Source organism: Thermoascus crustaceus (genome assembly GCF_041956765.1).
Source record: "Thermoascus crustaceus strain CBS 181.67 unplaced genomic scaffold VTN00scaffold_1, whole genome shotgun sequence".
NCBI lineage: Eukaryota > Fungi > Ascomycota > Eurotiomycetes > Eurotiales > Thermoascaceae > Thermoascus > Thermoascus crustaceus.
This window is the reverse complement of record NW_027192527.1, coordinates 214,203-236,778: the sequence shown is the minus strand read 5'-3', so window position 1 is coordinate 236,778 and position 22,576 is coordinate 214,203. Positions and strand designations below refer to the sequence as shown.

Sequence of the window (22,576 nt, the reverse complement as noted above, 5' to 3'; positions counted from 1 at the left end):
GATCCACTTGCCGGCGCCTTACAAGGACTACCTACGGAGTGCTGGTTTCTAGAAAACCTCTAGAAGCAAGACGGGTCGCAATCCCCGTGAACTCCATGGGGAAAATGGCTTTACGCACCCTACCGGCCAACTAACTGAACCGGCCGGGCCAACGGTCTCCTAGCGCAGAAGTTGGATGCTATCATCCTCCCCCAAAATCGCGTCATATATGCATTCGAATTTCGACAAGACCCTATCCAGGCGCTGCAGAAAATGAAATTGCTCTATGGAGTAGGCGATACGCCAGATTTAGCCCTGGATGGCAGTTACTGCGTCGATATGCTACCTGAATGGCATGCGTAGTGGCGGTGTTGATCTGATTCTGAGACATATTCAGCCACAATTCCCGCGACATGTTCGAAAGCTGAAGATACGATATCAAATATTCGTCGAAATGTGAAACCATTGTCGATGATCTCGGGGCGGATATGCCGTACAGGAGTCGACAATTCCACCCATGTCAGACTGGAAATTCAGCCAGATATGACCATACGCGGACCCTTTCGATGACCCTGGAAATATCATATCATCTCTACGCGACATGACTTGAGACGATGTTGTATCAGCAGTTGTTCGGCTCGAACAATGCTAGGACCATCTCTCCATCAAGCCAGACCGCTGAAGTTCCTCGGTCGCAACCGAAGCCACAGCGTAGTCTCAGATGGCAGAACGCGAAACAATCGAATTGTCGGTGAACAGGTTATTCTCCATGGTGCTCTCGCAAAGGCCCAAATGGTCAACAATATTGTCTTCGTGGAGCGGTACAAACGGGGACTTGCCGGCGGATTTTGGACGGGTGGAGAGTTGGGCTCTCGCTTACGGCGCGCAACCTCCGCAAGTGACAAGTCAGACGAGGTGGAGCGGGTACTGTGTGCAGTGTGACTGATATATGGCCTCGCGGCGAAGGGGTTCCCAAGACGCAAGCAGGAAAGATCTGCGATACCAAGTGCACCTATCAAACTTCCGCGTTGAACGTGATTGGAAGTCTAATTTCCGACTGGGGCCGTTACTCCTTTGTCCAGGGAAGGACTTTGGAAGATCGATGAGCCTCTCCTTGACATTGGCCGACGGAGAGAGTCCGTCGCCGAGTCCACTGTTGAAAGGTTCGGGAACGGAGATGATATCCATGGCTGGTTGAGCCAAGCGCAGATCGCTTTCCCGGGCCCCCACGTGCTGGAAAACCGCGCGACGCAGCGGCAACACAGGTTGACAACAGGTCTACGTGACCACTCCATGGCAATTATGACAATGATTCATGGATCATAACTCATGATGTTTCTGGTTGATTATTTGCTAAAAGTCTGGGACGGTGGGGTTGGGCTCATTAAAGTCGGAACGCTCCCGAACGGGCTCGGGATCATCACGGCTCGCCCCTATCACGGTTACCAAGGTTCGCTGACCTTCTTGCTACCGTGAACTCCAAAGAGGAAGTCAGTATATGCTCAGTACACTCAGTGCTCAATTCGGTCCTAACCTCGAAACAGCCCTTTCCCTGCCTCGGGTGTCAGCGGGAGCTTGTCACCGCCACAAAATCGACAATAATGATATTGTGGAGTACAAGGCAAATTACGCCCTGTGGGGACTTGGACAAGCTTCCGCCCTTCAAGTAAAAGAAGAAAAAATCGATATACCGTACTCCGCCTATCTGGTACCCAATGGGAGGGAACTTACCCCTGGACGCGATGCATTTCTCCCCAGTCCCGCGACCGCACGGACTATCAGTATCTGCCCGATTCTGCCCTTTGCAAGAGTCGAAGCCAGGCTGCTCCGGATATCGCCGACGGAGGGCAGGTTCTGGTTAATTTCTGGAACTCTTCTCTGTCGCCTTCTCAATTTCGTCTTGCAGCGAAGACATGAGATGAGATGTTGCAGTTCTCAGTAGGAGTAATACCACAGGTGCGCTGTGTTTCTGACGCCCCCGATGCTAGTTGATGTGGAAATAGCCGTCCTGGCGGTGCTGGCTTTTCCGAGGAGTAAAAGCCGCGCACTGTCACCTGTGAAGAGCTTAGACGAGCCCTTCATCAGAAGTGAGGTGCACACTAGAACTGATGTTGTTATCAGAAGCGTTGCCTACCGGAATTCACCCATTTGCCATGCGCCGCATGCCGATTTGACAAGTCAGAAAACCGAGCTCATGGGAAACGGCCGCTGCAACGAGACATATCCCAGCATCAGGACAAATGCTACATTCGTATATTTGCATTCGCATTATCATGATATCATCAGGTAATCTATCGAAGCGACGGGAGGACGTGCTTCTCTAGTCAGGGTTCTGCAACCAGCACTCCGAGTCCGATACCGCGGCTATCCACCGCTACTGCTGATAGCTAGGTAATACGTATCCGCTTAGCGGCCCAAGGCGGCATGCGGTCCACAGGATCTCGCAACTTCCTTGGGCGATCTGGCGATCTGCACTGAGCCGCCTCGTCGGCAGCACGAACTACTGCGGCGGACAGGGCATTCATTTCTCGCATGGGAAATAGGTCAAGTCTTATTCTACTTAAAAATTTTATCGCCGCGCTTTGGTGCGGTGTGATCCCCCTGAATTGGGTGATTGCCTCAGGGGTTCGACGGCTACAACGGCTCCGTTGGTGAAGGAAGTTGGAGTCTCTCCCAAAGTTTGTCCTCAATAATGTCATGTTCGAAGTCAAATCCCAGGTCACCACAGTCCTAACCGGGAGAGGAGTCTTCCCGAGCCAACCATCTAATCTCGCAAGGGTATCGTTCTAGTTAAACCTACCTGTGCTGCCTGATGGATGTCATTTACGCAGCATGAAGAGTGGACCTCGAACGCCAGGCCCAAACTGCTAACAGGCAAATCATCTGATCCATCATCGAATTAGGAGTCGTGTTCTCCATACTGCTAAGGGCCCGCTCAACGAATGATGATGCGGAATGTGCTCTCTTTGGATATGGACTCCGTACATCATTTGCAAGCTGGAGACGCCTCTAATTTCCGCCTTGTTCCTTAGCGTCAAGATGCGAGCAGCTAACATAGGTTTACTCCATACTATGCTAGAGTGAGCATTATGGGTCTCTCCTGAGTGATGTACTTAAGGACTCCCTCTTCCCTGGTTCCACCCCTTCACCTTCATTCAGCCAGACCTCACAGAGCTCTTCTCTTCTCGCGTCTCTTTTTTTGTGATATTACTATAATCTAACTTCTTGTCGCTCTTTCGACTGAACCAAGTCACTCTTTGCATCCAAAATGAAGGTCTCTGTCATTGCCATCGCTGCCGCTCTGGCCACTTCCGCCGCCGCCGGCCCTCTTCCTCAGCTGCCAGGCCTTGGCCAGCTCACCCAGGTTACCCAGCTCACCCAGGTCACCCAGATCACCAAGCTCCTGGGCGGCCTCCCGACTGACGCTTCTTCCGGCCTTCCTCTCATCGGCAGCCTTCCCGCTGTTGGCAACGCCCCGGCTCTCCCTCAGGGTCTGCCAGTCGTCCAGGACCTCCCTCTCCCCGCCGGGATTCCATCCCTGGATGGCCTTCCCCTGAAGAAGCTGCCTCTGGGCCAGCTTCCTAACATCCTCCCCGAGCTGAAGAACCTCCCCATCGTTAGCGACCTCCTGAACCTTCTCGGTGGCCTGGGTGGCTCCGGCAGCCTTCCCGTTCCCACTCCTTCGGTCCCCGCCCTGTCTCCTTCGGCGGCTCCCACTGCCTCTGCGGTTCCCTCCGCTGTTCCCGGCAACGGTGCCACTGGCAAGATCCTTGAGGACGCCGCCCCTCCGACCGGCCACCTCCTGACTGTCCTCGGCCAGGACCTGAAGGTGCTGGTGATCGAGCTCAGCCCTGAGGTCACCGCTCTTCTCTCTGGTCTCGGTCTCCCTGGCCTCGGTGTTCCCCTCGGCTCCATCATCAAGACTGCCAGCGGCGTCGGCCAGCTGCTCACTGACCTCGCCCCCCAGGTTGAGGGTCTCCTCACCGTCACCGGCCAGGACGGCGGCGCTCTTCTCGTCCAGCTGGCTCCTTCTGTTGCTGGTCTCCTTGCTGGCCTCGGCCTTCCGGGTCTTGGTGTTCCTGTCGGCCGTGTCGTCGCCATTGTTGGCACCCACCTGTAAACGTATGTTGGCGCATTCGGATTCAGGCCTTCTCGAGCTTGCATTTAACTAATGGCTATTTAGGAAACCCGCGGTGGCGATTTTCGGTTCGGGAATTGATCTTTAGTGGTTCAAGATCGGGATGTTGGGCATGCTTTGTATATAGGTATTCGGCAGGGCAGCTGGCGTCCTTGAGAACGGTCTCTTCCTGTTTATAGCCAATTGTCAATTTACTATGCATATCTAATACATGCATGTAATTCTATGATATACATACGTGTATAATTTGACCCTGGACTTCTGCGACCACAGTGGGGTCCGCCTTGTGAAGTTTGAAGCAAGTGAAATTCGAGTGCCTGGATCCATCTGTCTGATGGATGTAGACATTATCAAGTAGCGGTTGAGAATACTCGAATAGCAAGTGAGATGAGAGTGCCTTGGGCTTCGCTCTCTGACTGTTTTGTCTGAAATAATTTAGATTGGGACTGTACCCAGTGACGTTGGGTTGACTGGCCTAGTGGTTATGGCGTCCCTCTTACAGACCACTTTCCTTGAAGTGGGCACGGAGCAGGGAAGGTCGCCGGTTCGATCCCGGCGTCGACCATGTTATTTTCTTTATTTTGCCTTTTTGCACCTTGTTTCTTTACGCATTATGTATGCGAAGGTGTTGCTTGGGCGGTGCGGATTATTTATTTATTTTATTTCCCCCCCTCCCGGTGCTTTCGCTCCGTCTTGTTGCTGAGACAGAGAGCATGGTCCATGTCGGGTTTGCTTCTCTCTCATGGTCAGGCACTGCCTGTGGTGTCGGTCAAGTTTCGATCGAACCTTTAGATACGATCTATCAGGCAGGCTAGGCCGTCTAGGTCCTTGCACTGTATATTTTTGTACTGTATGTATGTCCCGTACGACCCAGCGAGGAGCAGCCTTTGGATACTGAGCTATCGTTATTCCGGATCAAATGAGAATCGTAATAAAAAAAGAAAAAAGGCCCAATTATTGGACATTCATTGCGTTAGATTGATCTTTTGTATCGGAAAGGGTTCTTGTTGAAAGAATCCTTCCCTTTGCGTTATCCATTTCTCAGTGTCTTTCTTCGTGGCATATTTCTATTAAGTCATGAACAGAATATAAAGCAAACTTCCAACCTGCTGATTGTGTATTATTGTTATTATGCTCTCTTGCGATTATTGCCTAGCTTATGGTTCTGATCTAAGAAAGAAAGGAAAATGTTACAGCACAGTCCAAAGGCCGCCGACGGGGCAGACAAGGGGAGAGGTCTCGTCACGTGACGATGGATCAAACCAGCGGAAATGATCTGTCAGACTGTGCGAACCTAGATATCCGAAGGTATGATGATGAAAGCTCTGATTATTCGAATCTACCTAACTAACTGACCACTATTTATTCTCATGGACTTAGGGGTTAAGACCTTCCGAATATGGATATATCAAGCGATTCCGAAAGATATGATATATCGATGTGATATATTGATGCAATATAAAAGGACATTGCAAGGGTCTTCGAGATACCCGGATCGGCGTGTGCTGACTAGGCTGATAGGTTTCTTGGCATACCACTAGGTTATAGTGGTAATATTCGGCTGACATGATCCATCTAGGTTCTTGATCCAACACAACATAACCCTTGTCCATCGGACGAGTAATTCCGGGGTAGAATTCATTATGTATATAAGACGCTCCTTAGCCATGGGGATTAGGACCCCATGGTCAACTCAAATAGCAATCAGGATAGTAACATTGCTAGTAACTACGGCCTACTTATTTATCTTTTCCCCTTGTCTTCTGTCTTCAAGATAAACCCAACGAGCCCCAGCCTAGAAGTCTTAGGCCTGCCGTTACAGAAAACTTGAGAGATGTTATGTTTTGTATGGAGCTACAGAATATATAATACCCAACTCACCTGGCAGTAGAAGTTGACGCTGGCTGCTGAAACTTGGTAGTCAACGTAGGTATGTCATGTGTCTGCTACTAACTAACTAGCTACCTTGAGAGTTTGCTATCTTCAACTGTTTATACGTTGTGGTGCAGGCGGAGCGGTGCCGAGTTTGGGACGTATACTTCCTTGAATTAACTCTATTCCATGTATGGCTTCTCTGCAGTAAATTACTTGGATCCCTCAGTTTCTAACTAGGTACCGGCTGACTCTGCTGAAATTACCGTTCCGTGTACAGCACCGAGGCAAACCCTCTCTTGTGTCTGACAAAGCCCTGTTCGAGCTACGTTACCCGAAGTCTATTGCGATTTGGGTTCGGATCGCTTATAGTCTATTCTATCATACAGTTTGACTAAGCACTTTTTTGACATAGCCTCACAATCAAGGACGCTGGATAAGCAAAAAAGAGTTGCTTATCTGCCGAAAGCTACCATCTAGCAGGGAATGCAGGTGCAATGACGAAAAATTTTTGGCATAGGGTTTGTAAGAACAACTTGTTAGTGGAAGTGTCTGTGAGTTCCCTCATCTGGTTAGCTTTGCTGCTTCAGATATGCAGATCTTATGCTTTGTATGCAGTGCGAAAATCCATATCCTGTAGACCTCCGCTAGTCAGCTTGGTGGTCCCTTGCAGATTGTTATAAGGACTCAGCGACCAGCCTGCGAATCATAATTCACCGCATAACTCAGCGAATTATCGAACACCAATCTCCACCAATGAGCCACATCACAGACACAAAGATCGGGCTCAGACCTTCTCATGGTTCCAATTATTTCCCAAGTAATGGCAACAAAAGAAAACCATTTAGTATGAGTTGGACAGTGACAATCTCTTGGGACAGAGAGGCCCCATTTTGTTTCGTTCAAGGAGTCCCTGCAGCCAGTCATAACAACATCCAGGGATGAGATCGGGTGGCATCTACGAAGAATGTGACAGATCCTTTAAGGCCCATCGGGTGCTGATCAAGTCAATTGGTCCCTGGAAGGCATACCTCGATGATGAAGGTGCAAGTACGTCCTTCCCCCCGGGGTTGCCCTGTCTTTCTCTCGTGTTTCCTTCCCATCACTGAAAACAGGTGTTCGTTGTCTAGTTGTCTAGCACTGGCTTTTTGCCTGCTATTACGGGCTATTCGCCTTTCAGTTTCTGGCGCCTTGCTGGTGCTGTGTGGTTCACAACGGCTGTCGCAAGCGCGCTTCCAGCTGCTGAGCAAGACTTAAACCCGAGGACATCATCACTCGGGATGTCTGCATCCTCGGAGGCGGTGCCACTGGCACATACGCTGCCGTCTGTCTCAAGGACATGGGGCAAAGCGTGGCCGTGATCGAACGCAATGACCGTCTGGGCGGCCATGCAGAGACGTTATACCTTCCTGATGGTAACCACATCTACTACGGACGATCAATTTCTTTCGACGGCTCGATGTCGACTGGGAGGCACTCTTGCCGGCCACGTTGAACAACGATCACGTCAATTTCAAGACCGGAGAGAAAGTTCCTCCGCCTTCAAACGCACTCTCAACGACCGCAGCAGCACTGCTCTATCGCCTTTTCATCGAGAATTTCAGCTACCTTAAGGAAGGCGTCATGGACCTACCAGACCCTGTCCAGGAAGAACTAGTCCGCCCCTTTGGCGAGTTTGTCGAGAAGCACGGCCTTGGAGGGGCATTGAAGTTGATTTTCACGTTTGCCCAGGGTCACGGAAATATCCTTGAGGTTCCTGCTCTTTATCTCATCAACCACGTCGGCATGCCTCAGGTTAATGCGCTTTTTGCAGGGTACATCTGGCCCCGGAATGGTGCCTTCGAGCTGTACAGAAAAGCCGCTGAATACATCGACCCAGACGTCCTCTATCAAACCACCGTCGCTAAAGCCACACGTTCTGACTCGGGAGTCAGCATCGTTGTGCAGGGTGCTGATGGCAGTCGCAAGCTGGTCAAAGCGAAGAAACTCCTAATTACCCGACTCTCCAGAATCTTAAAGACTTTGACCTCGACGAGTCCCAGACGAGGCTATTCAAAAAATGGCTGAGCAATTCCTACTACTCAACAACAGCGACATCCCCAACGACCTTAAATGTCGTCAACACCAACCTGAACAACCAGCCGGGCAGTCTGCCATACGTGCCCCTGCAATGGCACCTCGACTCCGTCGGCCTTCCGGGCTATCTGACCACCAAGATCGTTGCCCCTGGGGACTTCGCCGCACAGGACGCGAGAGACCTAATCGTGTCTGATATCCGCCGCATGCGCGCAGCAGGAACATATTCCACCCGGGAGCCAGACATTCTCGCATTTGGAGATCACACGCCCGTAACGATGAACGTGTCTCCCGATGACATTCGACAGGGCTTTTTATCGTAAACTTTACGCGCTGCAGGGACAACGCAGCACATTCTACACCGGCTTTACGTTCTGTTCCGACTATTCTTCCTTGCTCTGGGCATATACGGATAATGTCATTGGTCAGATGCTTGATTCGTGAGAGGGTCTCAGAGTTGCGTTGTGGTGATTTTTTTGTGAAAATCTGAAGCGATTCTTTTGTTCTATATACTTAATCTTGTATGACTGATGGATCGACGATGCCACTTGACACTACTGTGTACACTACAGCTGCTTCATCGGTTCTGAATTGACGACCTTGATGTTGCAGAACTTCTATAGCATATACTTTAGTGGACCTAATTGCATATAATATAATATATTGGATGGACGCTCTCAATACAGTTGTGAAGGCTTTTTTTAAACCCCGGCCAAGGATTAAGTAGGCACCATTCCCACCCCCAGAACTCGGTTTTGCTGGAACTTCCTGCTTTATTTCTGATGTAATAGTCGTAAAATTATAGAGCCATCTGCAGCTAGATATAAAGGTTCAGGTTAGTTAGCTAAATAGTTCAGTTAGGGGATAATTATCCCTTATTCTCATCAGCGGTCCGTAAAATATATATATAACCGATATGTAGCTACTGTACAGATCTTGAGCTGCAACAAAACAGAACAGCTTGCCCTGTACAGTATACTAATCACATAATCTAGTATAACTAATTACTGAACTGGGACAATACGGAAAGCTTCTGTAAAGAGAAGCTTGTAGAATAGCCTGAAAGGGGTCCTGCTGCCGACGCCGACGTCTCAAGAAGGAATGGCTTCTCTCAAGGGCATAACCTGTGTGTGTAGAAACCAAATATCTGCAAAGGAAGAATTTTCAATTGCCTCTCTCTCTCTCTGCTTAGTCTGACAAAGGTTTTCTTTCTAGTAGTCGAATCGCGTCTGCTGTAATCTCGCATAGGGGATCATAAAAAAGAAGAAACCGACAATTCCCATTTTCGTTAGAACATAACAATAGTAGGCGGAAGTTTTGGCTAAAATTCCCGTTTAAAGGAGCTCCGCGCGGAGCTCCGCGTATTGTGTACATAGGCTTACGTTATCAACCCCTTACTCTCTAGACTGGGGCTCGCAGAACGCCCCAGTAGGGCGAATACGGAGTACAGTGCCTAGGTTGGGCGGTTAGCCACTGAAGCTTAACCGATTAAAGCTTGGGTGATAGATGGATAGCTAGTTTCTTGAGTCATGAGTGACAATCCTTAGAGGAGCAACAACGTGTGGAAATGACGCTGTAAGCCTCATTTTCATTGCATATTCTAGTTGTAAAGTAGAGAAGCACATACTCCTCCATACTGCTACGGATTCTGAGTAGGTTAAGGGAGGCTGAACGCAGACTGCTTCCACGTACTCCGTATTGTGGCGAGACTTTGAAAAAAATAAAAAAAAAAAAAAAAAAAACTAAAAAACTGATGTGCCTGCCCCATGCGCAGGGGCTAGCAGGGATTAGGGTTTTGATGCCGCGTTTAATTTAAATCTTATCCATTGCCTGGATCCTTTTGAGAGGCGGAGAGCTCTCAAGCAGCACCCGAAACTGCTTAATTCGGAAAAAAAGATTCTTCTTGAATATATAGAAAAGGCATTCCTTAGAAAGTTGATGCTAAATGCTCTTAGAGACGCATAGCGTTTGGCAGTAAAGAATGGCCAGCAGCACCTTCAAAGGCAGCACCAAAACACCAATCATTGACCAGAATCCCTGTCCATGGGGCGCACCAGGGAAATCACCACCGTACAGTGGCTCTTTAACTCTGCTGTAGCGTCAAAGCTTGTTATCGGACCGTAGGTTCGGTGCTTTCGCGTCTATGACTCTATATAGACGACCGCCCACTGAATAGGCGCGCTCACAATATCCCCCTAAGAGGGATTCTATACCTAGAGGGGGTTTCGTAAGCCTCTATGGTATGCGCTCGTTCCGGGATAAGACCGCGGCCTGGTTGTCGATAGTGCAGACTGTCTCAACAAGGCCCGTCTACTCCATAGTCCAGCAGATACCCGAGAGCTGCTCCGTAGTTCATGATGATATCTAGCACCCCAGGAGGCATTGATGTTAATTAAACGCGGTGTCTGTCCGGGGGAAGCAAGGGGCGGTAATATTGCCCGGCCAATGCCCGTACGACGAGGTCTAGAACGGCGAGAAAGCGATGCTGTGGGTTCTGGGGCCAGGATCTTTTTCCAGAAAATGATCGATTCCTCATGCTCTGTGCCACGGCCTTCCAATGGTGGCAGGCTTGCCCCTGGCTAGGCGCGTAGCGGCCCCAGTTGCAGCTCTTCCCCGGGCGTTCCCTGAGAGGCTTGATGGAACCTCATCTCGCGCGTTCTGCTTCTCCTGAACTTCCGCCGAACTTCCACAACACGATGATTCCTGCTGGATGGCCAGCCGTATCCGTTGCTGTTTGCTCGTATTCAACGAGCGGAGAGAGTATCTCTGACTCATCCAGGACATCGACTGCTCGCGTGTGGTTCGATCAAGCTGATCTTGCCCCGAAGACCGTGCAACCCTAAGGCTAATAGTCTTCACTTAGCCGCAACGCCATCGTCGCGCCAAGCTTCCCGACTTTCCGGGAGCCACCTCGATAGTCAGAACGTCGATCTCTCACCAATGCTTCCTATCATGAACGGTACGCAGAAACAGCCTGGATGTTTTCCCAGCGCCAAAGAACGGCGATAATGGCCATGACGGTACGGGTCGAGGCCGTGGGATATGCTTCGTACCCGCCATCCATCTCGTCGACTCAGGGGCATGCAAGACGACAACGCAAACATTGACAGCGGTTGACGACGCTAGTCTCGCACTAGGCCATCAGGTTCTCGGATGACTGTCCGCGGACCGCAGGATCTCGCAATTTTAGGGTGGAGATCTGCTGGTGATCGGAGGATCTGCGCTCGACCCGAGTCGACCGCCTTACCAGGGGAAGCTGTCAAACTATTGCACCTGGGAGAGGATAAACAACCCCCAGAGATGTATTTAAGGATGCACTCTTCCCTGCCTCACCTTTGTTCTCCGTCAATCCCTCACAGACAGATCCAGCCAGGCCTTTCGTTTTGACAATTTCGCTCTTTGACGGTAATCCCGACCATATATTAACAATATCAACTTCTCGATCGTTATCTTTCAGTTGATTCACGACTCCCTGCCACCCAAGATGAAGTCCACCATCCTTGCCGTCGCTGCCTCTCTGGCTGGTACCTCGCTCGCCGGCCCTATCAACCTGAACAGAGTCCCAACTCCCGCTGGGCTCTACGGCGTGCCATCTCTGTCTGGCGTTCCCACCCCCACCGTCTCTGGCATTCCTTCCGTCCCCACCCCGGCCATGACGCTGGGCTCGGATATCCCATCGCCCCCAAAGGTGGCTAGGCCCGATCTCCCCATCGTCCAGGGCCTCAACCTCGCCAATTTGCCGGCCGGCCTTCCCCTTGGAGCCCTTCACCGCAGACAGCTTTCCGGAATCTCGACGTCGCTCCCTCTTCCTGTCGACCAGGGCAGTGTGAACCACGTGGTGGACGCCAGTGGTCTCGCTCCTTTCACCGATGTGGACCAGACCGTCAAGAAGGTTGAGAACGAACCCAAGGACTTCGTTAACAAGGTCACCAAGATTGTCGGAGACGAGCCTCTTGTGCGGAGGGAGCTTCCGCTCGACGCGAAGCTCCCTCAGGGTGTGGATGCCGATATCAACGCCAACGGTGTCCCTCAGGCCCTGAATGGCCTTCCTATCAAGACCGGCAACGTCCCTGACAAGGTCGACAACGCCAAGAACAGTGTTCCTCTCGACATGAACCCTGTCAACCGTCTTCCTGTTACTGCTCGGGACGTCCATGTCAACACCGCCGGCACCCCTGTCAAGACCAACGTCAATGCCCAGGGCCTCCCTGTTGACGCCCACATTGACGCTCGCAACATTCCTGTCGAGGCTAGCACCCACGGCATCGACATCGACACCAGCAAGACTCCTCTCCAGGGAACTGCTGATGCCCACGTCCACATGGGTGCCCGCAACCTTCCTGTCACCGCCGACACCCACGGTGTCGAGGTCAACACCGACAAGACCCCTCTCAAGGACACTCCCGTTAAGGCCGACGTCCGCCTCGGCGCCCGCAACGTCGATGTCAACACCAACGACCTCCCCATCGGTACCAAGATCGCCAACGTCAACGCTGCCAACATCCCGGCCCACGCCGAGGCTGATGTCACCACCCGCGGCCTTCCCCTCACTGCCGACAACCAGGGTATCAAGGTCGACACCGACAAGGTCCTGCCGGGCGCTCCCGCCCAGGCCCACGTGGCCGTCGGTGGCAACTAAAGGCACATCGTTCAAGGCGTAAAAGGGGTCATTTGACAATGATATTGTGATTCTGGGAAATGGGTCTGAGTTCTGTTTTCGCCTCGACGCCGGGACGTTTTAGATATATATGGCAAGTTTGACGTCCTCCTTGTGTAACGATCTTGCTGTATAGACATTGTTGCTTTTCTTTTTCGATGTATATTATAGAATATTAATAATACCCCCCAAAGAGTTCGATTCATCGATTAGAAAGCATGCGTTTTTTTCCAAGTATTTCTCTACTCTCGCAAGTAGCCTCTGTAGATATAATCAAGATTTCAAGTAGGCATCTAAAAAGTAAGCTGTGTTGAGTTTCACACCTGAACTTATCGACACTCGCGATGGGAAATGTTTCATTTTCCACTATGTGGTTTGGATCGAAACAGCTGTCACCGTGCCACCTTGCCTGTAAGTAAGTATATAGCGGCTGGGACAATCTGCTTCTACACCGGTCATCTTTCTGCAGTTTCCTGTACAGCAGTTGCATTATTATTATTTTTTAGCCCCATATAACACCAAAGAAGAAGAAAAAAATAATAGAAAATTTTTAGATGTAGAGTGTACTGTACTGTGTACATATACGAGTGTGATGTCCACATCCACCTTTTTTATGTCTGCCTGTCTAGTGCAATGGTAGATAGATTGCTACCCCACGTATGACGGTAGTCTGAAGCTATCGAAAAACAAAAGGTTGGAGCAAGGGGAAGGGGAAGGGGAAGGGGAGGTACCAGATTATTTTATTGAACTTGTTTGTTTGTATGTGGCGGTACAGTTATTCTACCTAGGCACACAAACTCCCGATATCCGGGACAATTCAGTGGGGTTCGAGATATTTTTCCTCCATTCGTCTGCAATGAAAATGTTGGTGGGGTACCGGCGCTAGACCTATATGATGTCCGTGCAAGGGACTTTTTTTTTCGGCAGTGGGGTGGAGTCCACAGAAGTCATCGAAATTCTGGCTGCTTAGGTAGGTAGCTAGCTTGTTTATGACTATGTTACATGGCAGTAGTGATGGAGGGATTTTTATTCAATAGCCACACATGATGAGTGAGATGCCGAAGGATACTCTCAGTAGAAGGGGTAAGATAGGTTGATGGATGGGTTGACTGTGCGTGGGTTGTAGGAGGCAGGAAGCAGGCTGACCTCTAGGATGTTGATATAGGCGAGCTGGTCGGGCCGGCTAGGTCCAAGCCGGCAACCTCCAAGAGATACTAAATATTTTATTTGGTGCTTTAGTACCTAGGTACTGTATAGTTCAAACAGCGTTGTAAGGATTGGTATTCATCCAGCAGGATCAGATCAGAGAATGCACCTGTTATTTAATGCTGGATGCAGGATTCCAATTTTGGGGGCAATACATACGGAACCGTACAAAAAAATCCTTCCCAGGACAAGACGCGTGTAAAAAGTTGGAATTTTGACTATGAGCAACGTTATTTCCGCAAGCGGCGATACATCGTAATTGATGATGATGATTTAAGCGTTATTAAGGTTGGGAGTCAAGCAAGGGTTTCCGGCCAATGAGAGTAGGTAGATCTACATACCACAAAAACACTGCCACACTATCTACCAATACGTAGTAGTAGCAGGGCAAGTTGACGTGCTTTATCGTGTTATTTGCTCTACTATATATAATTATAATCCAGCTCAGGGTTTGAATCTTGCGACTTTGGTCTTGTACCTCCAGGGGAGTTTACTCCATCGGAATATAAACTATCTATTGGCTGCGAATGAAGAGATAACTCACCTGTGCCTTTTCCAGATGCGGTCACACATACCTAGTCAAGTCAAGTCAGGAGAGGGTGGGTGGGGATACCGACTCATTGGTCAGGGACAAGTTGTTTCTAACATGATAAATTTCCAGATCAACATTAGCGGACGGACGGAAGAGGAATGATAAGCAGATAAGCGGGCAGTATGAGTGCAGATTAACATCAGTCACCATGTCATAGAGTTCTGTCGAATACTACCTGACAATCGATATAATTATCCCAGAGACCCACATTTTGATGGACTGCAGACCCACCCCGATTACATGATGGTGATGATGACGACAATAATCATAGATATCCTTCTATTGACTGTATGGAGTAAATTAACACCCATGTAGGCTTGTTTTTCCAGCTTCTACATTCAGTGAGTGGATCTGGCTGCAGAATTTTCCCTTCCGCCTACTCCGGACACCCTGGGTGGTGTAGGTATTTAAGGATATGCTCCCCTCCCTGCATTCATCATCAACCAGACAACTCGCCAGACCTCTCTAGAGCTCGCTAGTTCAACTTTCTAGGCATCACTTTACTATCGTTTATCTACTGGTAAGTACCTACTTAGGCAGCTATACCAATACCTTCGTCGCTCTCCTGACTAAGTCGGCAATTAGGTACTTAATATCTACTACCACACCATCCATCCAACATGAAGTTCATGCTTCTCGCCCTCCTCGCCGCTGTGGTCGGCACCTCAATCGCCAGCCCTGTCCCCGACAAGAGAGCGGACATCCTGTCGGATCTCAACCTCCTCTCTGACTCTGGGGACGACAGCTCCAGCAACGGCAGTACCGGGGGCAAGTAATTGATTGTTCTACAAAAGGGGAACAATACTAAATGTAAGTTGCATGGGGTTTCTGCCGGCTTGGAGTGTTTTGTTCATGTCTTGGAATGCGGATTTTATGCTAACTTTGTTCTCTTCAGGACCCTTGATGTATTGCGGCAAGTGGTGTTTCGGTCTGGAAGGATCTCTCTTTGTTGGTCAGCTCGGGATCGGAATATGATGGATTGTCGGGTTCCAAACAGCATAGACTGGATCAAGCAGAGCACCTATGTTTTGGGGAGGATTCTTTAGGAGCTGAAAACAGAGCTTGTTACTGCATCTAAGGGCTTTAATTATCCTAATATAATAATAGATAATTAATAATTTTAATTAATTGACGATCCTAAATCCCTGCTTAGCTGTAAAAGAGCTAGCTATGTCTATGAAGTTTGTAGCGGAAGATATTCTGCATCGAGCCGGGTTGCTTTGTTCCATACTATATCAGACATTCCCCTTCTGGAAAACGGTCCGGTTGTCTTATTACCACACCACGTGTGCCATGAATGTATAGATCGAGCCATTGTTGCAGTTGATGTAGTCGAGTATATTCACGGTTTCCTGGAGGGGGAATATAATATAAAACCGCCCACTTCACATCATGGATCCCATTATTTTTCTTGGAATGTCAGAGCGTCGCTTCACCATGCTTGTTTCTGACCTGTTATTTGGAATATCAATGGATGTATAGTCCGCACCAAGTCATCACAGTCAACGCAGTGAAGGACTTGAGTCAGAGCTTGACTCCAGGAGGCTACCTGAAAAGCTATAGACACCTTTTACATTTCCGCTTCCTTTCAGTATCCTATTTACTACGTACAAAGTATCAAGCATCGATTCGAATCTTCATACACACACAGCGCATACTAGAAACAAAGAAAGCAAATACCTTGGAAGGACCACACCACGTCAATCATAGCAAGCAAGAAAACGACAAAAAAAGACCAAACAATGTGTCTTATAATCCCATTCAAGTTCACCTGCCTCCAAGACGACAAGCCAAGCGAATATCCGTGCCAATTTAAAGGACGCCTTTTTCCAGCTGCGGGTGCGGCAGAGTTTCCTCGCAAATAAGTGCCTGCGATGCTATGATCCGTTAGAATAACCATGGTGGTTTGACTTGGTTGGCTGGCTTACTTGCTTGTTGGGTTGAGGGATGGGCTGGGTCTGGTTTTTCTCATCTACTCTCTGCTCTACTTGCCTTTTGAGTCTGTGGGTGATATTGTGGTAAACCGGCAGGGCGTATGTTGGGGTTAGTGCTTATGGCTGTTGAGTAAGCTGGAGAAAGGCAATGTGCTACGGGGAGCTTTTCTAATACTCTTTGGTGGATGGGGAGGGACGAGATTGTGGCAAATGTCTGCCTTTTTTTCGACTACTTCTGTGTAACGTTCCAGCTGTTTCTTTCTACTTTGGCCAATTTCACGCGGCTCCTTTGAAACATTCTGTTTGAGGAAAATTATCTAGTCGATATGTATCCTGATTCCAGTACCTAGATCTATATTTGCTTGCTTCAAGGATCAAACATCAGCGGCGCAAACGTTTTTAGAGCAATCAAAGGAGTTGAATTTTATAAAAGCCCCATCGGAGCCCTGTTTTGGTATTTATTGAGCTTGTAAACCGTTATCTATTGTGATATAGCTATTTATAAATTCTCCATTAGCCGCCAAGGTCAAGTTACTCTGCTGCTGAAAGCCTATTGTCAGACTGCGCGAACCTAGTAATTCGAAGGTATGATGATGAAAGCTCTGATTATTCGAATCTACCTAACTAACTGACTATTTATTCTCATGGAATTAGGGGTTAAGACCTTCCTAATATTTCTTTATTTAACGATCCCAAGACATTTTCATGAAATATGAAAGGATACAACAAAGGGAAATAGGGCGGTTTCGGGTATAGACAGTACGATTCCTTTATTGCAGGGACTATGACCTTCTGCAGATCCGAATCGGCGTATGCTGACTAGGCTGATAGGTTTCTTGGCATACCACTAGGTTATAGTGGTAATATTCGGCTGACACCTGTCTATACACGGCCTTGTATCACATCACATCTCCAGCCATGTCAGGAAAGACCAGTAATTCAGGAGCCGCGAGCGGATTATACCATCTATCTAACTGACTGACTGCTTTACTGACCGGATGGGGCATCTGGCCATTTCGATGATCTCGATATAGTATACTCGATTCCATCCTTTCAGCCATCTAGTACTTTGGATCGCTGCTGCAACTTGCGAGGGCGACGGAAAAGGAACGTTTCACTAACCAGATGGCTTCATTTCACGTCTTTGGGATTCTTTCTTTCCAAGACAGAAGAGCAACCCGCCTTTATCTGACTATTCCTTGATGGTTCTGGTCGCAGTATGAATGGGTGAGTTGAGGCGAATATACTCAATTTCATCCTTGGCCAACCTTGAACCTTGGCATCTGCGGCAATTACCGTCTGGTAACAAAGGCCTCCTGTCACAAGCAAGATGGCATTATTTCATGCTCCCGACTTCATCCTTCCGAATATAGAAGAAGGGTCACCACGCTCTGACTATTTCCTGACGGGATTACTCTACTTCTATACGTACACAATGAATGTGCGGATCGAGTCATCTATTCTTGGAGCCAAACGCCGTCGAAGTCTGACTCCAGGTGTGCCCGGAAAAGTTATATAAACCTCTGACTTCTTCTGGTTCTCTCGACTTTCTCTTCTTCTACCATCATCAACATACACACATCTCTTGACACTACAACTGAGCTTCTTTCGACAAATCCGAAAACACCAAATATTTTACCCCAGCGCAAACACACTATACCAGAGCACGTCTACATTTCTACACTCGAATACCTCGCCATATCAACCAACAAGCCGATCAACGAACCACAGCAAAGAACAGAAAGCAACAACACGATGTGTGAATCATACTTTGAGAGGTATAAATGCGGGCACCTGCCGGCGCCGAAAGTAAGAAAGTGTGAAGATGACAAAAACAAAACCGGGAAATGCACGGGGATCAAGGAAGGAGGTAAAGATAAGGAGTTGGAGGAGAACTGCGGGATGTGCAGATTCGGTGGCAACACCAATGACTACCAGGGATATACCTACAAGTGATTGGACGTCCAGTACCTACTAGCTCTGGCTCTTCCACCCTCTGTCTCGCTCGCATGTGGAGGCTTGGCTAGGCTGGACTGTTCTCTTGTCTTGCTGGAGCTTCTGGTGCTTTGTCTTTTGGGTGAGAGGGGAAGAGGGAGCTGGTACTTCGTACCACCAACACAATCAAGGTGGAGAAGCTGGGGAGGGATACTGGCTGGTCTGAGAAGGGTTGCAGATGCGGATGACTGGGAGATGGAGGTTTCGCCGTGTGAGGGTGTTGGAATTGGGCTGCTACTGTCTTTTCTGATTTCTTCTTTCCAACTCTGTGCAGCTTTCTTTGATTTGAGATAAATGACAAGTTGGTCTTGAATTGAACTTCACAATATATTTCATATACCTTTGCACATTTCCTGTAGAATTCATGATTAATACTTAGGTTGCTAATTAGACAGTACTGTTTGGGATAAATCTGATCATGCTATGCTACAGAGTTTCTGTCAACTGTAACTAGATACATACAAACTTCCCTACTGACGCACAACTGCACATGTAATAACATACCAGTGAAGTGCCTCGTATGGATCGAGTCATCATTGCAGAAACGCAGTCGGAATCTTACTCCAAGTCTTAGTACTTGGAAGTTATAATCCTCCTACTTGTTTGTTGCCCTGGGAATTTCCTTTTACTACAATACGAGCCGGCAAAAAATCTCCCGCACTAAGCCGGCGTATACCTTGAGAGCTTCCAACATACATAAGTACTTATCTATCTTAGTACATACATACGTACAAAAGCACACCTGTATTCCAAAATTCCAGACTCAACCCAAAGCAGCTAACGGACAAGTCAACCAGGCAAAAAGGAAAAAGAAATGTGCGAAGCCATTTACTATTTCTATAAGTGCCGCTGCGAGGCCGGTGAGAAAACAGATACATGCAAATATGCCGGCACAAAAAATTGCCTGAAGCGCACACGTGGTGTGTATCTGGTATCTCGGTGCGAGGAGTGTGAGAAGACGGCTTCAAACGTTACGCCTGGAAGTAAGTAAGGAGCTGTCGGAGGGTCCCGCCGGGCTACGTCCCAAGGGCTGGTCCCTTGGTTTTGCTGGAGCCTGTGGTGAGGTTTCGAGTCATGAGGGTGGTGGAGATATGTAAACGCACTGGCTGGTCCAGGGAAGGTTAGACTTTGGATTAACATTATTGTATGAACTGTAAATAGCATGGATAAGACGATGACTGTGTTGACTACCTATTTCCTAATCTTGCTGATTTTGTGCCGCTCCCTTTGAGACCGTAAGCAAGGTTTGAATAGAAGAATTTGATAATACATTCCATATGCTTACCTATTTACGGGAGAAATTGCAATAGATCATCAGCGCTGTTGAGGATGCTACACCGTAACCTAGTAAATTTTGAAGGAAGGACCCTACATAATAAGAATAAGCCAGCTACTCAGCGTTTGTCGGGGCCTGACGGATACCACCTACCTACCCGGGTGTCTGATGAATCATTCCAAATGAATTCTAGCTTCAACCGGATTATTTGATTATATCAATGAATATATGATGGATCGAGTCACTATTGTAGTCGGTCAATGCCGTCGAGGCATGACTGGGCTCTTACGGCACTTCCTGATAACCTACCTCATGAGGTATAGACACATTTTCCTATTTTTTGAATTCTTTCCCCTTCTTGTTACTGGGAGCCAATCGATATCTATTTCTCGACAGGGTACCGTTCCAACTCTGAATTCATTCAGCTGAGCTTACAGACATACCTCATACCTCATACCCCAGTGTACTAAACACCACATTCATACCTTCAGGTAGGTACCCAAGAACCTTCAAGCCCAACACCTCCCCAAAGAAACTACCTACTGGCTAACTTACCAACAACCCAATCAGAAACCAAAAAGCCAAAAATATGTGCCTCACAATCTACTACTCCTACATCTGCAGCCACCCGCCCCCGACCGGTCCCTCTCGTGCGAATTCCTCGGCACCGAGTACGAGGAGGAGTACTGCCGGTTCCACGAGCACCATAAGGTTCTGCATTATCCGTGTCCGGGGTGCGAGCAGGATTACCTGTGTCCGGAATGCGATCCTTGTCTGGAGTGTGAGCCTTGTCCGGTGTGCGGGTATTATTAACGGTTATTCATGGCAATGACAATTCCTGGGGAGAGGATGGGTGGAATGGAAGCATTGATGACTAGATTTGACTTGAATTGAGTTGAGGTGGTCTTGTCTTGTGGGAGGGTTGGTTGGTTGGTAGATTGATTTATCTGGAACATGGACTGTACAGCTGAGCTGGACTTTGTGCAGTACTGTGTCTGGTATGATGGGGACGTAACATGTAAACTACCTAAAATTGGATATCAGTCTTCTGCATTACTAGAGTGTTGCTTTGTTGCAACAGGGTGTGTTTATACATTAGGTAGGATACTTGTTTTGTAACTATATGCCTAGGTTATATCATCCTGAAGCTAGGGCCGGTCAATTTTTTCCCTATAGAGATACGATGAGTGACGAAATCCACGAAAGACAAAAAAAAGGATCCCAAATTTTACATAGACTCCATTCAGATACATCCATCTACTGTACATGCAAAACTAGCCAACTCCCACCACACCCAGGATAATCTTCTCGACCGCCCACCGCGCCGCCTGTCCCGCAACCGCGAGGGCCATGGCCCGCATGTACCCGCAGTCCAGGAGGATGTAGAGGGCTTCGATGTTGTTTAGCAGGACGAGGTGTGTGTCGGCCGCATTGAGGGAAAGAAGAGAGAGGAGAGACTGGAATATCGAGTTGAGAGGGTTCCAGCCAGCACTGGAGGTAAGAGTAGATGTTGATGCTGAGGAAAACGGGGAGAAAGGCGTCAAGGCAGAGGTAGCGGTTGAGGGGGACGGACAGGGGGGAAGGGAGCAGGCGGATGTTGCTGCTGCTGTCGCTGCGGACGTTGGGGACAACGTGGCTGTGGAGGAGAGGACCTCCACGGTCTTCTGCAAGAGCATCGCCGCCGCGGGACTGTTGGTCTCGTTGCTACCCGTGTCGGGCACGTCGCTGCTCCCTTCGGGACCCCAGATGACGAGCAGGATCGGGAACAGCTTCGGGCAGCTACTGACGAGTAGCGCGGTACTGATCGCGCTGGGACTGGCTGGGGATGGGGGCGGGAGAGGCTGGATCGTCTGTGAAGGAGTGGTCGATACTCGACGTAGCGGTGCTGGAACACCGCCGCCGGGTACGGGAGCAGGTTGCCGCGCGCTTGCACCATTGCCGGACGTGTCCTGACTGGAGGGAGAGCGCACTACGTTTCCTGAGTTGGAGGGTGGGCTATTTGTTGTTGTCACCTGCGCTGGTGTGCTATCCGTGGACGATGCTGGCGCCGAGGGGTTGGCGGGGCTTGTCGTCCCCTGGTGTAGACTGCTGTTTGCATCGCCGTTAGGGACGGGGGAGGGAGGAGGCTTCGGAACCATCATAGAGGCCAAGAAGCGCACCGTGAGATGGTGTACGAGCGTTGCGGCGGCATTGAGGGTGAGGAAGAAGAGGTATTGGACAACGATCGGGGCCGTCGAGAGGGGTGTGGAGGAGAGGGAGGAGGATCTCTCGATGCGCGCCCATGTCAGGTAGACATCGAAGAGGAGCAAGAGAATTCCGAGGCGGACAATGGAGCGCTATTGAGCCAGTTAGCTATGAAGGTAAAGGCATCGCGGTCAGATATACTGACGTCGAATTTGTTGTCATCTCTCCCAAGCCGGTTGAAGAGAAGATGCCGGTACACCTGTCGCGCCAGTTAGAATCAGCCGTCAGAAACCACATATACAACAAAGAAACGTACCTGCGGCTTGATCAAGACCAGGTCAATAAACAGCACGACAAAGTCATGCTCGACGTACTTGTCGGCGAAGCGCTTGCAACGCGGACATTGTGTCAGGCGCACACCCTTGCCAAGGGAGTGGTCGTCCGCCTTGCTGTACGAGGTGTAGAGATGCGAAACAGGGTACGAGCACTCGATGCAAATGGGCATCGTGTCATACTGGCTGCATGTTTGGGGAGTATCTGTTGCAACATGTTCTCGAAGAACGCGCGGAGTGCGGAGTTGAGGACACCTCCAACGTGGCCCGTGCGCGCGTGTTGCCGAGTCTAGAACGGATGACTTTTGATATAGCCACAAGCTCATAGATACATT

The 22,576-nt window shown here is 49.2% G+C and overlaps 7 protein-coding genes and 1 non-coding gene across 8 annotated transcripts; 6 read left to right on the top strand and 2 right to left on the bottom strand.

The window, feature by feature from the left end:
- Positions 1 to 624: 624 nt before the first annotated feature.
- Positions 625 to 1,305, top strand: VTN00DRAFT_78 (uncharacterized protein; the record flags this gene model as incomplete). Its single annotated transcript, XM_069434582.1, has 2 exons — positions 625 to 908; positions 1,062 to 1,305. The coding sequence occupies 2 exons, from the start codon at positions 625 to 627 to the stop codon at positions 1,303 to 1,305; spliced, it is 528 nt and encodes a 175-aa protein (XP_069290786.1).
- A 1,942-nt stretch (positions 1,306 to 3,247) lies between these two features.
- Positions 3,248 to 4,099, top strand: VTN00DRAFT_77 (uncharacterized protein; the record flags this gene model as incomplete). The annotated part of the gene is made up of 1 exon (XM_069434471.1): positions 3,248 to 4,099. One exon carries the CDS (start codon positions 3,248 to 3,250, stop codon positions 4,097 to 4,099), a length of 852 nt encoding a protein of 283 aa, XP_069290785.1.
- A 482-nt stretch (positions 4,100 to 4,581) lies between these two features.
- Positions 4,582 to 4,682, top strand: VTN00DRAFT_t52. The gene has a single exon. It is a non-coding gene; the product is annotated as a tRNA-Val (tRNA).
- A 2,248-nt stretch (positions 4,683 to 6,930) lies between these two features.
- Positions 6,931 to 8,388, top strand: VTN00DRAFT_76 (uncharacterized protein; the record flags this gene model as incomplete). Its single annotated transcript, XM_069434360.1, has 5 exons — positions 6,931 to 7,039; positions 7,170 to 7,191; positions 7,241 to 7,404; positions 7,557 to 7,888; positions 7,951 to 8,388. The coding sequence occupies 5 exons, from the start codon at positions 6,931 to 6,933 to the stop codon at positions 8,386 to 8,388; spliced, it is 1,065 nt and encodes a 354-aa protein (XP_069290784.1).
- Positions 8,389 to 11,549: 3,161 nt separating this feature from the next.
- Positions 11,550 to 12,704, top strand: VTN00DRAFT_75 (uncharacterized protein; the record flags this gene model as incomplete). The annotated part of the gene is made up of 1 exon (XM_069434249.1): positions 11,550 to 12,704. The coding sequence occupies one exon, from the start codon at positions 11,550 to 11,552 to the stop codon at positions 12,702 to 12,704; it is 1,155 nt and encodes a 384-aa protein (XP_069290783.1).
- An 11-nt stretch (positions 12,705 to 12,715) lies between these two features.
- VTN00DRAFT_74 (uncharacterized protein) lies at positions 12,716 to 12,928 on the bottom strand (the record flags this gene model as incomplete). The annotated part of the gene is made up of 1 exon (XM_069434142.1): positions 12,716 to 12,928. One exon carries the CDS (start codon positions 12,926 to 12,928, stop codon positions 12,716 to 12,718), a length of 213 nt encoding a protein of 70 aa, XP_069290782.1.
- Positions 12,929 to 15,140: 2,212 nt separating this feature from the next.
- On the top strand, positions 15,141 to 15,495 carry VTN00DRAFT_73 (uncharacterized protein; the record flags this gene model as incomplete). Its single annotated transcript, XM_069434031.1, has 2 exons — positions 15,141 to 15,288; positions 15,416 to 15,495. 2 exons carry the CDS (start codon positions 15,141 to 15,143, stop codon positions 15,493 to 15,495), a joined length of 228 nt encoding a protein of 75 aa, XP_069290781.1.
- Positions 15,496 to 20,999: 5,504 nt separating this feature from the next.
- On the bottom strand, positions 21,000 to 22,414 carry VTN00DRAFT_72 (uncharacterized protein; the record flags this gene model as incomplete). The annotated part of the gene is made up of 3 exons (XM_069433920.1): positions 21,000 to 22,061; positions 22,115 to 22,168; positions 22,226 to 22,414. 3 exons carry the CDS (start codon positions 22,412 to 22,414, stop codon positions 21,000 to 21,002), a joined length of 1,305 nt encoding a protein of 434 aa, XP_069290780.1.
- Between the last annotated feature and the right edge of the window lie 162 nt (positions 22,415 to 22,576).